At 35.3% G+C, this 16,207-nt stretch overlaps 1 protein-coding gene across 2 annotated transcripts in view; it reads right to left on the bottom strand.

Annotated features, from left to right (window-relative positions):
- RAB4A (RAB4A, member RAS oncogene family) overlaps positions 1-16,207 on the bottom strand; it is a 49,582-nt gene that overhangs the window by 9,278 nt on the left and 24,097 nt on the right. The window contains exons 2-4 of one of the 2 annotated variants that reach the window (XM_069064879.1): positions 7,979-8,182; positions 6,323-6,403; positions 4,768-4,882 (exon numbers count right to left, since the gene is read on the bottom strand). In XM_069064879.1, the coding sequence (XP_068920980.1) occupies positions 4,768-4,882; positions 6,323-6,403; positions 7,979-8,036 (254 nt within the window). In that variant the 5' untranslated portion in view covers positions 8,037-8,182. The remainder of the gene's footprint in view (positions 1-4,767; positions 4,883-6,322; positions 6,404-7,978; positions 8,183-16,207) is intronic. The other variant, XM_069064881.1, reaches the window with a different exon arrangement.

The raw sequence follows: 16,207 nt of genomic DNA, 5'->3' as shown, positions 1-16,207 counted from the left end.
AGAACAAATCATTAGAGACCAATTGTAATTCCTTCTAAAATGAGCAGAAGACATCATACTTAGAGAGCAAGAAATATTAGTATCGGGGCGGCTAGGTGGCGCAGTGAGTAAGAGCGCCGGCCCCAGAGTTGGGAGGACCCAGGATCGGTTCCAGCCTCAGATACTTAACACCCACACAAAAAGGCTGGCCGTGTAACCTTGGGCAAGTTACTTAACCCTAACTGCTTTTTTTAAAAAAAGAGAAATGTTAGTATCTTGACTTTAAGCAGACATATACTGTAGACTATTTTCAAAATTTGATTAGCCTTATGAGTAGTATCAACTTAATCAGTTAAAATAAGACTCACTTCCTCAATTCCTTTTCAAGAAATCTGTCCCATATCTACAAAGAAAGTGGTTTTAATATTGCTAATTTATAGCTGGAAAAGTTTAATTGCTCATATCATCAAATGGATAAGATCAATGATTTATCTGATGCTATAACTCAGTCTTCCCTATTCCTAGCTCTGCAGTACCTGTGAAATACAGAAGTCATAGCCATATGACCAAAATTACTATTAGAGAAGAGTGGCCATTTTTTTCCATTCCTCTTCTAAGGTTCGTTAATTCTATTTGGTGATAGCACCATTCTCATAGGTACTGAGGCTTTATGCCTCAGAATTATCTGCGACTCTCCTCTCCCTCACATCCAATCAGTTTTCAAATCCTATCATTTTGCTAGTGTAGAAATTAAAGGAAAGCTGCTAGTGATTAAAGTATTTGTGGTAGGTATATCTGGCAAGTTAACTTGAATCAAGTGAAGAGCCAGATGTTGGGTGTGGTCCATAGAATATGCACTACAAAAATGTAGTTCAGAATCTTGTAAATAGCCCCCAATCACCCAATTGCTAAGCACCTAAGCCCCAAAAGAGGCAGGGAGTTTGGAACTTCTCCCTCCTTTCATCTATCATAGAGTCATACTGGTATACGTTTAAGGTAGCGGGGAAATTAAGTGTCTTTCCTATCCTTAAACTCCATTGTGCTAATGGAATAGAGATGCCATAGAGAATGGAAGATGGTGGGAGGGTAGAAAAGAGTATCTTATTTAAAGCTTCTCTTAACATAACCTCATAGCTATGACAATGAAAGTATTATCATTTTTCCCCATTGTCCCCTGCGTGTCATAAGATGCAATCTCCTTTTCCAAGGGGAGAAAAGCTGTAACCATAGTATTTTCTAAAAAGGAAAAGCACAAATTAAATCACATTCAGGAGCACTGGCCATCTTTCCTCCAATAAAAGCTATATCTTATTCCTACCTTTCTTATTTTTGTTGGTGACATCATTTACCTAGTCACCTAAGGTTGGAATCTTGGAGTTGTCTTGGACTCTTCCTTCTCTGTCACATTCAATCAGCTGTCACTGTCTATTTTATCAGCACAATCTCTGTTATGTCTGTTGTCTCCTTTCTACTCACCTTGCCATTGCTACTTTAAAGGACCTCATAATAGTTTCTTAGGTGGTCTTTCTGATTAATCTCTTCATTCTCCAATCCATAATTAATACAATTGTCTAAATATTCTTTCATATCACAGAAGAACCACCATTTTTCCTTCCTCAAAACTCTTCATTGGCTCCTTACTGCCTCTGGGTTAAAAATAAGCATTCCTTTTTCTGGCCTATAAGGCCTGATAAAATATGGCTGGCTCCAAACTACCTTCTCCCACCCTTGGTTGTTTCCTAATTTCAACCAGTCTTATCTTGTCTCAGTACATGCCAGCTGACTATATCTAATGCCTGGAATGTATGACCCTTCACTCTCTGCCTACTGAAATCATACTCTTCCTTCAAGGTCCGGCTTCTCTACAAGTGCCATTTTCTCTACAAAGCCTTCCACCAAATACTCCAGATGAAAGTTACCTTTTTTCCCCCCTTCTCAAATTTTCTTATAGCTCTTTGTATGAAATTTCTTACTTGTAAACCTACTTTTGATTATGTGACTACTGAATGATTGTGTACAAGTGGTTGTCTAACTATATCAATAGGTTCTAACACAGAAAAGTAAACTGAGTATTTGTTAAATGTCTTTCTGATATCTGATTCTACATGATATTTTAAACTTATAAACTTGTGAAAGATATTAGTTTAGAAAGATTTGTTAGTTATTTTTATACAATAAAATACAAAAAAGATTTTGGCATGCTCAAGAAATGGGTAACATATTATTAAGTTCAACAGGTACAAATGACAGAGTGTAGTTAAAAAAATTCAATACATTAACAAACTACTAACATAAATAAATAATTTATTAGACAAAATAAATGCTAGGAAATACCAGAAAAGATACCTTTGATATGCTTTTAAGTAGGGAAAAATACATTAATGTCCTAGATATACAAGAATATCATGTGTTGAAATTAGATGGTACAAAGAATGAAAACGAAACATCTTCAACATCAAAAAAACCCTCTTCTTTCAATGACTAAAATGATTTTCATTAAAAAAATAATTCCATAATCTGTAGTTGATAATCATGCAGAATATTATGGAAAGAATGTAGGTCACCCCTAGGATGGCAATATTCTAATGCATTAATGACTTTTGGGAAAAGACTCATTTGGATATTAATATTTTTCATCCAGTTTGTTTTACCAAATATATTATTTATGTCCTTGATTAAAATCATTTGATCTGTATTAAAGATTTATCTTGGAAATGCTTTAGAAAACTTCCACATTTTTTGTTATTTCTTTAGCTAAAAGTAAATGGTATTACTTTTAAATGCCATGTCTCAATTTCAGCAATCCAACTTTGGCTATTTGCTAGGCTGTAATTATTTAGTAATAACATATTTTGTCTTTAAATACTGTACTAAATTTGACAGTCTTTTTTAAAAAGTTTACTTCAACACTCCAGGGTTCTGTGATTTCATTGGTGTGGGTCATGCCCTTCACTGGTGATGGCTGAAATTCTGCTACAACTTAATAGGTGGTCTTCAAGAGTGGCTGTGACTGAAAAATTCATCACTCAGGAGATAAGTTACGCCATCATAGCTAGGTTAGCACCTAGACAATTAGAGATATAGCCTACCACTGAATATTTTATTAATGAATTTGTATTCAAAAATTTCTCAGCTTGGGAGCATGTAACAGAACTTACATTTTATTTTACTAACTTATCTTTAAGAATGAAGGTCACCTCACACCACGATGAAGTATTAGAATAGGACTTTTGTGGAAGTTTAAAAAAAAACCACAGACTTGATATATAAAACTTAAAACACTTCAGAATATTGGTTTTGGTTAAATATGTTCTATAGTTTTATTCAATAAAATTAAAAATTAGCTTGAATGTTGCCAGTGCTTTGTAAAATTAAATTTTCTGGCTCAATACTTGTTGAAAATATAAAGTGAATGGTTTCAATATTGTCAACCCACCTTTTCCAAGTCTGACTTGTACAGGACACTATCATTCATATTTTGAGAAGAAAGGGAATAAGAAAATAATGAATCTAATAAAGAAAAGATTAATGATAAAAAAAATTTTATTTGAATTGGAAAAGTAATAACTGTACATATATAACCTATTACCAAATTGCTTAACATTTTAAGAAGGGGGTGGGGAGGGATGGAGAAAAATTTTGAACTCAATATTTTGTAAAAATGAATGTTAAAAACTATATATAACTGGAAAAACAAAATACTATTTTTTTAAAAAAGAAAAGTAATAACACGGAAGAGTGAGGAAAGGGCTGAATTAAGAATCTGGTTTCAAAATCCCAGCTCTAAATTTATTAGCTATGGATTTTGGGCAAGTCTCTTCCCTTCTCTGGGCCTCAATTTCCTTATCTATAAAATGAGGAGTGTGAACTAGATGACCTCTAAGGTCTTTCTATCTCTAAACATGTATGATTCTCTAATCCAAGAAAAGAAAAAACTCTTCCACAATAAACATTTTCATACATCATTCTATGGAATTATTTTTCCTAATGTGTTGACAAATCTTATCCCTTTTTGTGGAGGTTTCATTTTAGGGGGCATATCCTATATGCCCTATATGCAGCTAGGTAGCACAGTGGATAGAGTGCTGGGACTGAAGTCAGGAAGACTCATCTTCCTGAGTTCAAATCTGACCTAAGCTATGCGACCCTGAGCAAGTCACTTTACCCTGTCTGCCTCAGTTTCTTATCCTCATCTAAAATGAGCTGGAGAAGGAAATAGCAAACCATTCCAGTATCTTTGCCAAGAAAACCCCAAATGGGGTCATGAAGAGTTGGACATGACTGATCAGACAACAAAAATTCTATATCTGGACAAATGTACTACATAACTTAATTCACCTTTCCACATTAATATGGTGCAATGAACATAATTAAATCTTTGATGATTTTAGATCTTACAGTTTCTTAGGGTTAGGTAAATAATATAAATTACATAATACCATAAATGTACAAAGTTTAGGAAATTTCATGGAATAATAACCCTAATACATACCCTGAGGAAAAGGGAGTTTTTAATAAACCCTGAGATTTGACTCTTTATCTTAAAAAAATAAGAGTCAAGGAAAAAATAGGCTTAATTTATAGGGAGAAAAAAACAACGTATCCATCTTTATGTACAATTAGAGTGAAAGAGATTCTTCCAGTAATTTAAATATTCCCTGGGAACAATGAAGTTAACTATGCATTGAAAAAATACAGCCGATTAAAGTACATTAATGAGAGGTTGAAGAAGGAAAAATAATGGCTTTAATTCTAACAAAAACCATTTAAAATAAAATTTTAAAATACCTGAATCGTTCTTGTCCTGCTGTATCCCATATCTGTAATTTTACATATTTACCACCTACATTTATTATCTTTGAACCAAACTCCACACCTATGGTGTGATTTGAATCATCTTTGACTAAAAGAAGAGAACAAAGACAAAAAAATTAAATTTTAGGACATTTAGAAAACACGTTTTGCAGGTTTCACAAAACAAGGAAACATGTTATATACTATTTCACTAAGTTCATCCATTGTACAGAAAATTGGTTGTAATTCACTATTCTCAAAATAAGTTCTGTTCTTACATTTTATGTTAAGTATTGAAAATCAGGCAGCATATTGTGATAAAATTGAATATATGTGGCCTGCTGATAAAATTAAACAACCAATAAAAAGTATCAACTTTCTACTACGTTTTAGAAAAGAATACATACTTCGTACCTTCAAAGATTTGATATATCTTTTCCTTAACATTATTTGACCAAAGTGATTAATCAAATGTTATCAAGTCTAAGTTTTGAGGTAGCTGGCTCTCACCCAATTCTTTTATCTACTGAACAAATTTAGATATTCTCAAACTGTGGACACATTTGTGAACAAACAAGATGTGACATCTTGCAAAGGTACTTTCAAAAACCTTCCCTGAAGATCTGAGATATGAGAATAATCCATATTCTGGTGACAGTGGAAGTAACATGACTAGTAATTGTTCTGAAATGAGTATAGAAGGATAAAAACTGGATGCCCCATGACTGAGCCTTGAGAGACTCCTAAAATTAATGAGATAAGAAGAAAAAAAAAGAGCCACCTTGAGATGGCTGTTTGGTTTTCAGGAGAAGTTGTTATAAATTGGAAAATCTTGGGTATACTCACTGGAGATGCCATTGTTTTCTGTTATTTTTTTTTTTAAGTGGCAGGATCAAGTAAAAAAATCTCTAATAAAATTTTCAAAGTCATTTGCTAAAGTACCTAAACCAACTTTAACTTTGTAGCCTACAACTTCTACTCATCTAAAAAAAAGAACCTAATTTGTTAATACATATCAATACCATTTCTTTCTTTGAGTAATTAGCAAATTTTACCAGAGATACCACATCTTTACGTACACCCTCAAACCACCACTTTAGGAGATTCCAGTCTCCTAAAATTCCCATCTCTTTTACAAAACCTGGCCAGATAGGGCCAAAATACAATATGGTTTCCTCTATACATCTATTTATCTCAATTCAACTCTAAAATGTAGTTATCTATATGAAATATGAACATGAAATAGAAATACTTTATTATATAGTCAACACAATTAATATCGTCTTATTAAACTTCACTATAGAATTATAACATTTATTTTGTAAGCCCTCAACAAAAATGTCAGCACAAATATTCTAAGACAAATTTCTTCTTTCATGCAATTTAAAAGGAAGACAAAACAAAATCCCTTTTAGACCACAGTTGTTGTTCTAGAAAAACATTTTAAAAGTTCTGCTGTAAACAGATATGATTAAAATAGTAGTCAGAAAACGGTATATATGTAACACACACACATATATAAACAAATGACATAGAGATAATCACTTACATTTCTTTTCAATAAACTGATGAAGTAAGCACGATTTGCCAGTTCCTGCATTTCCAATTACCAGGAACTTAAATAAAAAATCTAAAAGATAAAAAGGATGATATGAAAAAATTATTTCAAAGCAATTACTATCAATTTGTTCTTGGACTACGGTTACATACTATGAAATAAGGGGAAAATGTGAATGAAGTTTAATTCTAGCTTCCTTTAACCTAAACATTGTGAAAAGCGATGAAATTTTAATGAAATTTCATGAACATAGCATGCAAGATAACATTTTTGGGTATGCTGCATTGTTTGTTAACTTTACACACTACCAATAAGGCGCTGGCAACTGAAAAATTTTCAGATAAAACCACTTCTCTCTAAAACCATACCCAAAACAATAAGAAAGGCCTTATATGAAATTTTAAAAATCAACAAAAGAAGTCAACAAAGAATCCATAGTAACATAAAAATCATGAAAACAACAAAAAGTCAAAATGATTCAAGACCACTCTACTGACCAGGCAGGGATCAATGCCCAAACGTACACTGTTAAATTTATATCTCTTAAAAGACAAATCTGATTTGGTTTGCCCTCTACGCAAAAATCTTCAGTAACTCCCTATATTCAGGGTAGCATCTATATATAGCTCTTTAAAATCTGGTTCATACTAGTTCCAGTTTCAATTAATATTTTCTTCTTTACCCATTCTCCATTCCGGCCAAATTGGCTTGATAGTTGTTGCCTTCCTCTCCAACATTCCACAGCCCAGGGGTGGGGAACCTGTAGCCTCCAGGCCACATGTGGGCCTCTAGTCCTGAAGTGCAGCCCTTTTGACTGAATCCAAATTTCTGTTCAAAGGGTTGCACTTGAGGACTTAGAGGGCCACAGGTTCCCCACCCCTGCCATAGCCTATCTGCAAGCCTTTGCACAGATGATATCCCATGTTTGGAATGTATCCCCTCCTCATCTTCACTTCTTACTATCAGTAGCTTCTTTTAATGCAAAACTCATGTCACCACTTAGATGAAGGCTTTACTGATCCTTCTAGTTGTTAGTGCTCTCTCCTTTCAATTTCTTTCTAAAACTTAGCATATATTTTGTATTTGCTTATTTGTGAACATGCATGTAATACATGCATACAATACAATGTAAATTCCTTGAAGTGACCATACCTGCCCTAGAATTTGTGAGAGAGAAGTGGAAGTCTGGTTATAGTATGATATTCATCCTCAACTTTGGAAAAGCACATTATAAGGAAAGTTCAGAGGAAAGATATATAATAGCCAATGATCAAAGTTAGAGGAAGTCAGCACAAGAGGGATGATAGATCAGATTCTGAAGAAACAACAGAAAATAATTCCAGTGAGCAGGAAAAAGGAGATTTGTCTGAAGAGAACAATATGGATACACAGAGAACTTAAAAATTTACTCAGATTTTTAGAAAGAAGTGTACTGAGGACAGAAGCCAGGCAGGGTGACAAGAGTGATAAAGAGTATGGGGAGAGGATTCTGAGAAGATGGTGGAATAGGTCAGAAAACTCCAGGCTTTCCAAAGTTTTTCCACAAAACAGACAGAACACTGCCTCAAAGTGAACACAGTAGTAGAAATAAAGTAGGAGTAAGGCAGTTGTCCTCCTAAGAGAACTTGAGAGAACCTCAAGACTCACCTTCCAGCAGTGGAGGTCTGCCCTGAGTGGAGTGCAAACACCTCCAGACAGACTCCATTAAATCAGCAAACAAGCCCTAGGGATAGTTGGGTTGGGCGGCAGCCTTGGCCTCAGGAACTCTCATCTCACAGACAGTGTGGTGGTCCTACAGCTGAGCAGGGGAAGAGTGAAGGACCCTTTGCTGTATAAGGATGCCATGCCCAGCTGTGGGGAAGAAGGAGCAAGCACATGTCTAGTGAGTGCAGGAGCAGAGGGGCAGGGTGCCTGCTGGCTGTCAGTACTGGCAGGAGGGAGGAGTCCCTGATTTCTGCTCCAGAGCAGAGGTGAGGGCTGAAGTTTGGAGGCACCAGGGAACACGAACATTTTCAAGACAGTATAGCTGGGGGCTCTAGCCTGTGGTTTGGTTGAGGAGAAGAGTGCCTGGGGTTGGGCACCTAGGGCAGAGTTCAGAAAATAAGAGTAAGAAGGAACTGAGACCTGGGGCACCATTCTCCATACCTCAGGATGAGAGCCTGATTACAATAATAAGCTGATAAAATGAAAATAAAAATAAAGATGAGTTAGCAAAGGAGAAAGAACCCAACCACAGATAGCTACTATGGGCATAGAGAAGATCTGGGTTCATATTCAGAGGAAGATAGTGAAGTTAAAATAGCCACTCCTACTTCAAAGAGAAATATCAAATGGTTTACAAACTCCAAAAGAGTTCTTGGAAGAACTTTAAAAGTACTTTAAAAATCAAATAATAGAGATTGAGGAAAAATTAGGAAAAAAATGAGAGCAATCCAAGAAAATCAAGAAAATTATGAAAAGAAAGTCAACCAAATGGAAAAAGAGATCCAAAAACTTAAGGAAGAAAATAAATCCTTGAAAACTGGAATTGGGCACGGGGAAGCTAATGTCATTAGAAGACACCAAGAAATAATAAAACACAATCAAAAGAATGAAAAAAAATAGAAGAGAATGTAAAAAATCTTATTAGAAAGACTACCAATCTGGAGAACAAATGGAAGACAGACAATAAAAGAATTGTTGAATTACCTAAAAGTTACAATCAAAATAAAGAGTCTTGATAAAATATTACAATAAATTATTAAAGAAAATTGCTCCAAAGTTTTAGAATCAGAAGGTAACATAAAAATAGAAAAACTCCAGTGATCACCACCTGAAAGAGATCCCAGGATGAAAACTTATGGGAATGTTATAGCCAAGTTTTAAAGCTCCCAGGTTAGGAAGAAAATACTGCAAGCAGCAAAGGGAAAAACAAAACAAAACAATTTAAATATCAAGGAGCTACAATCAGGATCACACAAAACCTAACAGCTTGCTTCCACATTAAAAGACCGTAGGTCTTGAAACATAATTATTTTGAAGTGCAAAAGGGCTGGGGTTGTGACCAAAAATAACTCACCTAGCAAAGTTGAATACAATCCTAAATGAAAAAAAAAAAGGATATTTAATGAAAGACTTTCAAGTATTTGTGATAAAAAGACCAGAACTCAACAGAAAATTCAATATATAAGATACAGAAGAAACATAAGGCAAACCTTAAAGACCAATTATAAGAGACTCAATAACGTCAAACTGTTTACTTCTTACATGTGAAAATGTTATCAATACTCTTAAGGCTGTCATCATTAGAACGGTAGTTTGAAAAAAGAAGCAAGCTGGGGTGAAGAGCTGGTAGAGCTGGAACCTTACTCTCACAGGTTTCATCTGGGTTAAAGAGGGAACAACATATACATACAGAAGGGCATAAAAGTCTAAATTTATCAAGAAATAAGAGTGCGAGGGATAGGATAAGGGAAGAAATTTTAGGGGGGGGTGTAGATTAAGAATTAGGGGGTGGGGGGACAGAGGATAAGGTAAGGTCTCCTGATGAATTCAAGTCACCTGGTCCACATGAACTATATCCTTGGATACTAAAATGAAAGAACTGATAAACATGATTACTAATCCGTTGTCACTAATTAAAAGAACCCAGAAATCAGTAGCTGTGCTACAAGAATGGAAAAGATTCTGGTTCTGATTTTCAAAATAAAGAGGAAAACAATTTGCTCACTATAGATCACTGAGATCCTCTTTAATTCTTGGGAAAATTCTAGAAAGACTCATTAAAGATACAATTGGTGGACACCTAGAAAGGGGAACAGAGATGAAAAAGAGACATGTGGCTTTATCAAGATCAGGCCATGACAGACTAAGCTTATTTCCTTTTTTGATAGGATTACTAAAATATAAATAAGAGGAATTGTGTAGCTATAATGTACTTAGATTTTAGCACCCTGGGAACTGATTTTAGAGACCAAATCTGGTGGCTGCACTGTCAAATTATGAAGAAACTAGTTTTGCTATATTGATCTTAACAGATTCCTCCCTCATCTGTGACTTGATCTTTCTTTTTCATCTTTAAAATGTCCTTGGAATGGTCTAGCTTGAAGGATCTTTTGCTAAACACTCTCTAAACTTCTTTTTCCCTTCAATGCTTCTCTTTTATGAGGAAATGACTGATGAAGATGAGTGAAAGTCAACAGTGAGAGGTTAAGAGACACGCCCAGGCTCCTATAGCCAGTATGTGTCAGGAAGACACTTTATTCCAAGTCTTCCTAGCTCTGAAAGCAACTCTCTATCCATTATTTGATGTTGGCTGTTCGGAGGCAATACTGATAAAATTCTACCATCCTCACCTAAGATTTTTACAAACAAGTATATAGAATATAAATTCTAATCTGATGTTGCCCTTTAATGTTGTATCTCTACTGGGAAAAATTAAGTGTTTGCCAGATAAAGTAGTTTCTAGACTAGTTTGGCTTTTCTGCTGTTTTGATTTTTACCATTGTTTGAAGTCAATAATTTATGTAAATCAGTAAGGTTGGAGTTACTTCACTTAATACATCTTATCATCTTTATTCCCTCTGATATTTTATTTTGATCTTTCCCCTCACAAAAATAAATCAATGTCTGACCACATATATGCCCATATCAGTGCCCAGTCATTTCTTGTTTATAAGAACATAAATGCTCATTTTTAGTGATTTCTTTGGTGTCTATCATGCTCATAATCTCCCATATCTCTTTTTGAAGAAAGTATTCATGAAATACACACATATGTATATGTGTGCATGTATGTGTGCACAAAGCTTCCATATACAGACTTCAAGTTGTTGGACTCTCATTTCTCACTCCTGAGTTATACTTTACAATGTATTTCTCATTGACTTTACCTTTGTCTCAAAGTTCCCAAGTATTAAAATATGTATTGGTTTATTTAATTTGGAGGGTCTTACTGAGTTCTTCATAGAATTTCTCCCTCCTCATTCTCTTTAACAGGTGCTAGTGCAAAAAGCTGTGATTATCTTCATGGTAGTCTTTTTACAAATGCCTACTATGAGCCCTTCAATATGAGACTACCAAATTTCCATGGTGTCTTATTATTAAATGATCTTATTTTAGTATATACAAGAAATAAACTGCCAATGCTTTTATATGCTTCTATGAAGAAAACCCATGAGCCATGCTTCTATTTAACTACATCTTTTTGTTTTATTCCATTTCTAACAAGAATGTCAAGATTGATATTGCTCATGTCCTCTAGCAGTGATCCATTTGTTGGTCACTTAAGTATCTTACATTTAGAGTACCTATGATTCTAATGGCATTTATAGATTGTCTAAAAATTGTATGATTTCTATCACACTATGTCTCTTTTCTGTTACTCTGCCACCATTTCTTCAGAAAAGCAGCAGAGTCACAAAGGACAGAGCCCTCTTATGCTGTTTTTTAATTTTTTTGTTTCATGGGTTGTCATGGCCAAAGAATTCATGATTAAAAGGTCCATATACTGGTGATCAGCATGTACATATTTAGATATGTTGGTCCTTGGAAAGCAGGCAATCTGTTGCCAGAAGCATCCTCAAAGTCTTTTCAGCATAGTACAGCTTGCTCTCTACTTAGCAACCTCTGAGTTCCCAGGATCATTTATATGATATGATGAAACAACTGAGTTAGTACTTCTGGATATTTCAGTTAGATAACCCATACAGCAGTTCCATAAGTATTCATATTTTAGATAGATGTTGCAAATGTTAAAGTAGCTGATCCCAGAACTGAATAAGAGAATGGGCTAGACTGCACTTGAGAAAACTGCAATGCTATTAAGGACCTTATGCTTCTTCCTGAAATAGACACCCATTAAAAAAAAATCAATATTCTTCTAATGATGTGAGAAATGGAATAAAATCACAGGCTCCAAGAAAACTATAGTTGCAGGCCACCCACAAGGCAATGGAGAAGCATATGGTGAATAAGAATAGGTTAAAACATACTACCAGTAAAAAACTTATTACAATGGAAGGGATATACTAAAAAAAAATAAGGAAAGAAAAAGAGGATATCACACAAGGGTAAGAAATAACAAATGGATAAACCTGTATGCTCCACTGGTTATTAAGGGTTTTAAAAGTCAAGCAGAGGATTTTATATTTGATCCTGGAAGTAAAAGGGAGCTACTGGAGTTTATTGAATAGGAAGGTGACGTGGACATATTTGTGCTTTAGGGAAGAACATTTAACAGCTATGTGGAGGATGGACTGGAGTGGGGAGAGACATGAGGCAGGGAAGTCAACCAAAGGTTTATTATAGCCATCTAAATGTGAGATATGAGGGCCTAAACCAGACTGGTGACAGTGTCAGAGGATGAAAGGGGATGAATATGAAAGATCTTGTGAAGATCAAATGGTCAAGAACTGGCAGCTGTTTGGATACGGAGGGGTCAAGTTTGCATATCTGGGAGGATGATTGTATATTCAACAGGATCAGGTATATTAAGAAGAGGGGAAGAGGGGAAGAGGGAGGGAAGATCATGAGTGCAACTTTGGACACATTACGTTTTAGGTGTTTACAGTATATCCAATTTGTTATGTCTAATAGGCACCTGGAGATGTGAAACTGGAGGAAAGGAGAAAGGTTGGGGCTGGTTAAATAAATCTGAGAATCTTCTGCATAGATATGAAAATTGAATCCAGGGTGGCTAATGAGATCACCAAGCAAAAATGTATAGTGGGAGGATGAAGGTCCAGGGCAGAGCTTTGGGAGACCATTATGCTTAAAAGGCAGGACTTAGATGAAGATCCTACAAGAAAGACTGAGAAGGAGCAGTTAGGTATATGAGCCAAGAGAAAGTAGTGTCATAAAACCTAGAAAGAAGGATGAAGACTGAAAAAGGCCATTAGAATTGGCAATTAAATGATCATTTGTAACTTTAGGGAAAGTTTCAGCTGAATGATGAGGTTGGAAGTCAGACTAGAGAGTTCAGAAGAGAGGGAGAGGCCAAGAAGTGGAGACTCTGGTTGTAGGATGTCTTCTCAAGTTCAGTCACAAAAAGCAGGGGAGGCAAGTAGCCAGTAGGCAGGGAAGATTAGTGGTAGAGTAGGGATGATGAGCCAGTCTGCTGGAGTCAATGAGATGGAATGAGATCACTTGTACATGCAGGTTTTTCCTTGGTAGTGATAAGGGCCACATCTTCATGCGATGTATGAAGAAGTTAGTAGGAGGTATTTGAGTGATGTGAAATGAAGAGGAGGGAAGAAGAGGGAGTTTTTGTGAAATGACTCCAATTATTTCAGGGAAATATGAAGCAAGGTTCTCAGCTGAGAGGGTGGAGGTAGAGACAATGATGGGACATTTGAGAATGGGCAAGTGAATAGGCATTTATTTATACAGTGCCCATTATGGGCCAGGCACTGTGAATAAGTATGTAGCTGAGAGGAGGGAGAGAGCAATTGCTGTGGGTGGCTGGAGTGACAGGAAAGAGATGGAATGAATGGAGGGTCCAGGCAGGTAAGGCAGCCAGTAGGGAGTGTTAGTTTCATATACTTTATCATGCTAAATTTTTACATATGCTTGGATCAATTTTGGAAACCTCTGTTCTAGTTCATTTATTTATATTTTTAGCTTACTGTTAGGCTGCTTTAGAAATCACTGTCCTGTAATAAGAATGTTAAGGTCTATTAGGGTAAGCTCCTGTTACCTATTTTTTCCATTCCATTACCTGTTTATTATGCCACATAAATCTATCATTTCATCTATAACTCCAATGTAGTTTTAATTAATATAGTGTCAAACACAGAAACTAACTTAAGGAATATCTTTACTATAAATAGTCTGTTCAGCTTAGAGCAAATTTAAATCTCTCCATTTGAATCTTATTTCTGCCATTAAAGTTTTATGAAAGGTTCATTATAAAGTTCTTCATGTGACTTGTTTGTTTTATGTAAATACCCAAGTTTTTAATGCTCTTGTTGCTATTGTAAATGGGGGTTTTAAAAACTGCATCTTCTGTTTGTAGGAATGCAATTGATTTTTGCTTTATTTTACAAATGGCAAATTGGCAAACTCATCTCTAGTAAAATCTGTTGATTCCCTTTTATTTTCTTGGACTACCTTCTGTTTATCCATTAATAATGTTTTAATAGTTTATTTTCTTTTTTTTTGGAGGACGGAAGGCAGGGCAATTGGGGTTAAGTGACCAGCCCAAGGTCACATTTAGTAAGTGTTAAGTGTCTGAGGCAGGATTTGAACTCAGGTCCTCAATAGTTTACTTTCTTATGTCCCTCACTTAAAAAAAAAGTCTTGTTCCAATTGATAACATTTCAAATAGTATGTTAAATAAATAGAAGTGGTGATTGAGCACTCTTGTTTTTGTTCCTGTTTTAAGAGGACTGCAACTATTTCCTTATTAAGAATAAAGTTGGTGCTTGGTTTGGACTGAGTACTCTTTATTATGTTAAAAAGTGACTTCATCACTATTTTTTGAGGATTTTTAACAATGACTAGCTACTGATGTTCATCAAACATGTTCATCAAGCTTTGGGGGAATTTATTCAGAGAATGATTAGTATTATTTGTCCCTAAGAACTGTTATTCTTTTAGATATTGAAAAATTATTTACAATTAATCACTACATGGATGGGTCATTTTTTCAATATAATTATGGCAAAATCTGTTTATGACTAACCTTTAAACTTGAAATTAAAAAATATAAATTATTTTATTCACATGGAATCTAAAACTTGTTTATTGTGTCAAATTTTAGAAATAAATACCACATTTGCCTCATAATTGGGGATATCTTTTTCTAAATTTAGAAATATTTTGTTGAATATAAAGATTATCCTTTGAAAGTTTTTTTTAATGCAACTCAACATTTGTTAAACATCACTATATGCAAGGCATTGTTCTAGATCTTAGGGCTACAAAGACACAAAACTAAATTCATAGCTTCAGTAAGATTTCTGCCTCAAAGGCTAAAGATTAGACATATATATGAAGAAGCACAAGACAGAATGTGATAAGTGTAAAGGAAAGGATGGCCAAAACTAATGCACAGAGGTGCAGGGGTAGCAAATTGTGAGAATAATTTGGGTGGAGTACAGAATGTAGGGGGGTAGTATGAAATAAACTCAGAAGGTCAAGATGGAGCAACATTATAAAGGGTCTCAAATGCTAGGAAAAAGAAGAGTGCTCAGTAACCACTTCTATTTAACATATTCCTGGAAATACTATCAACTGGGATGAGGAATTCATATTTTTAGGCAAAAGGGTGACACTAAAGGCATTGAGGGGCTGAGTAAAGGTGAAACATTTGTATTAGGGAGATTATTTTGTCAGTTCTATGAAGCATGGTTCAAGAGGGAAAAAACTAGAGTAAGAGATACCAGTTATGAGGTTACTACAATAGTCTAGAAAATAGACAATGGCCCAACCCAGAACATCTGATGTTTGGTGGGGGTAGTTCTCAATGATCACAGTTAAATTCATTGATGAAGAGGGAGAAAGGTGGTAGAGGAGGGAAACTACGGTGATTAGATGGCCAGATATGAGACCCTGGCACCTTGTGGCTAGTGTTGTTAGAGGAAAGCCCTCTCGGTGAGATATGACAGAAACTCCCATAATGCCCTGTAGAGGTAGCTTAATGGATGCTTAAGGAACTTGACAGGGAAAGTTGGAAATGGCAAAATTAAGGATCCCATGACCCATAAACAATTTTACAAAAGCTGAGTCTCCAAAAAGGAATATTAAAATAAAGTGTCTGGCCAGGTGGCTCTGCGAGTAAGTGCACTGGCTCCAGTGTCGGGATGACCTGGGGATCAAATCTGGGCTCAGATACTTAGCACCACACCCAGAAACAACTGGCCGTGTAACCTTGAGCAAGTTACTTAACCCTGATTG

Source organism: Petaurus breviceps, unplaced genomic scaffold, assembly GCF_028583685.1.
Source record: "Petaurus breviceps papuanus isolate PSGF00001 unplaced genomic scaffold, PetGlider_PUasm1.0 90650, whole genome shotgun sequence".
NCBI classification, from domain to species: domain Eukaryota; kingdom Metazoa; phylum Chordata; class Mammalia; order Diprotodontia; family Petauridae; genus Petaurus; species Petaurus breviceps.
Note: the sequence above shows the minus strand (reverse complement) of the source record. Positions and strands in the feature narration are given on the sequence as shown.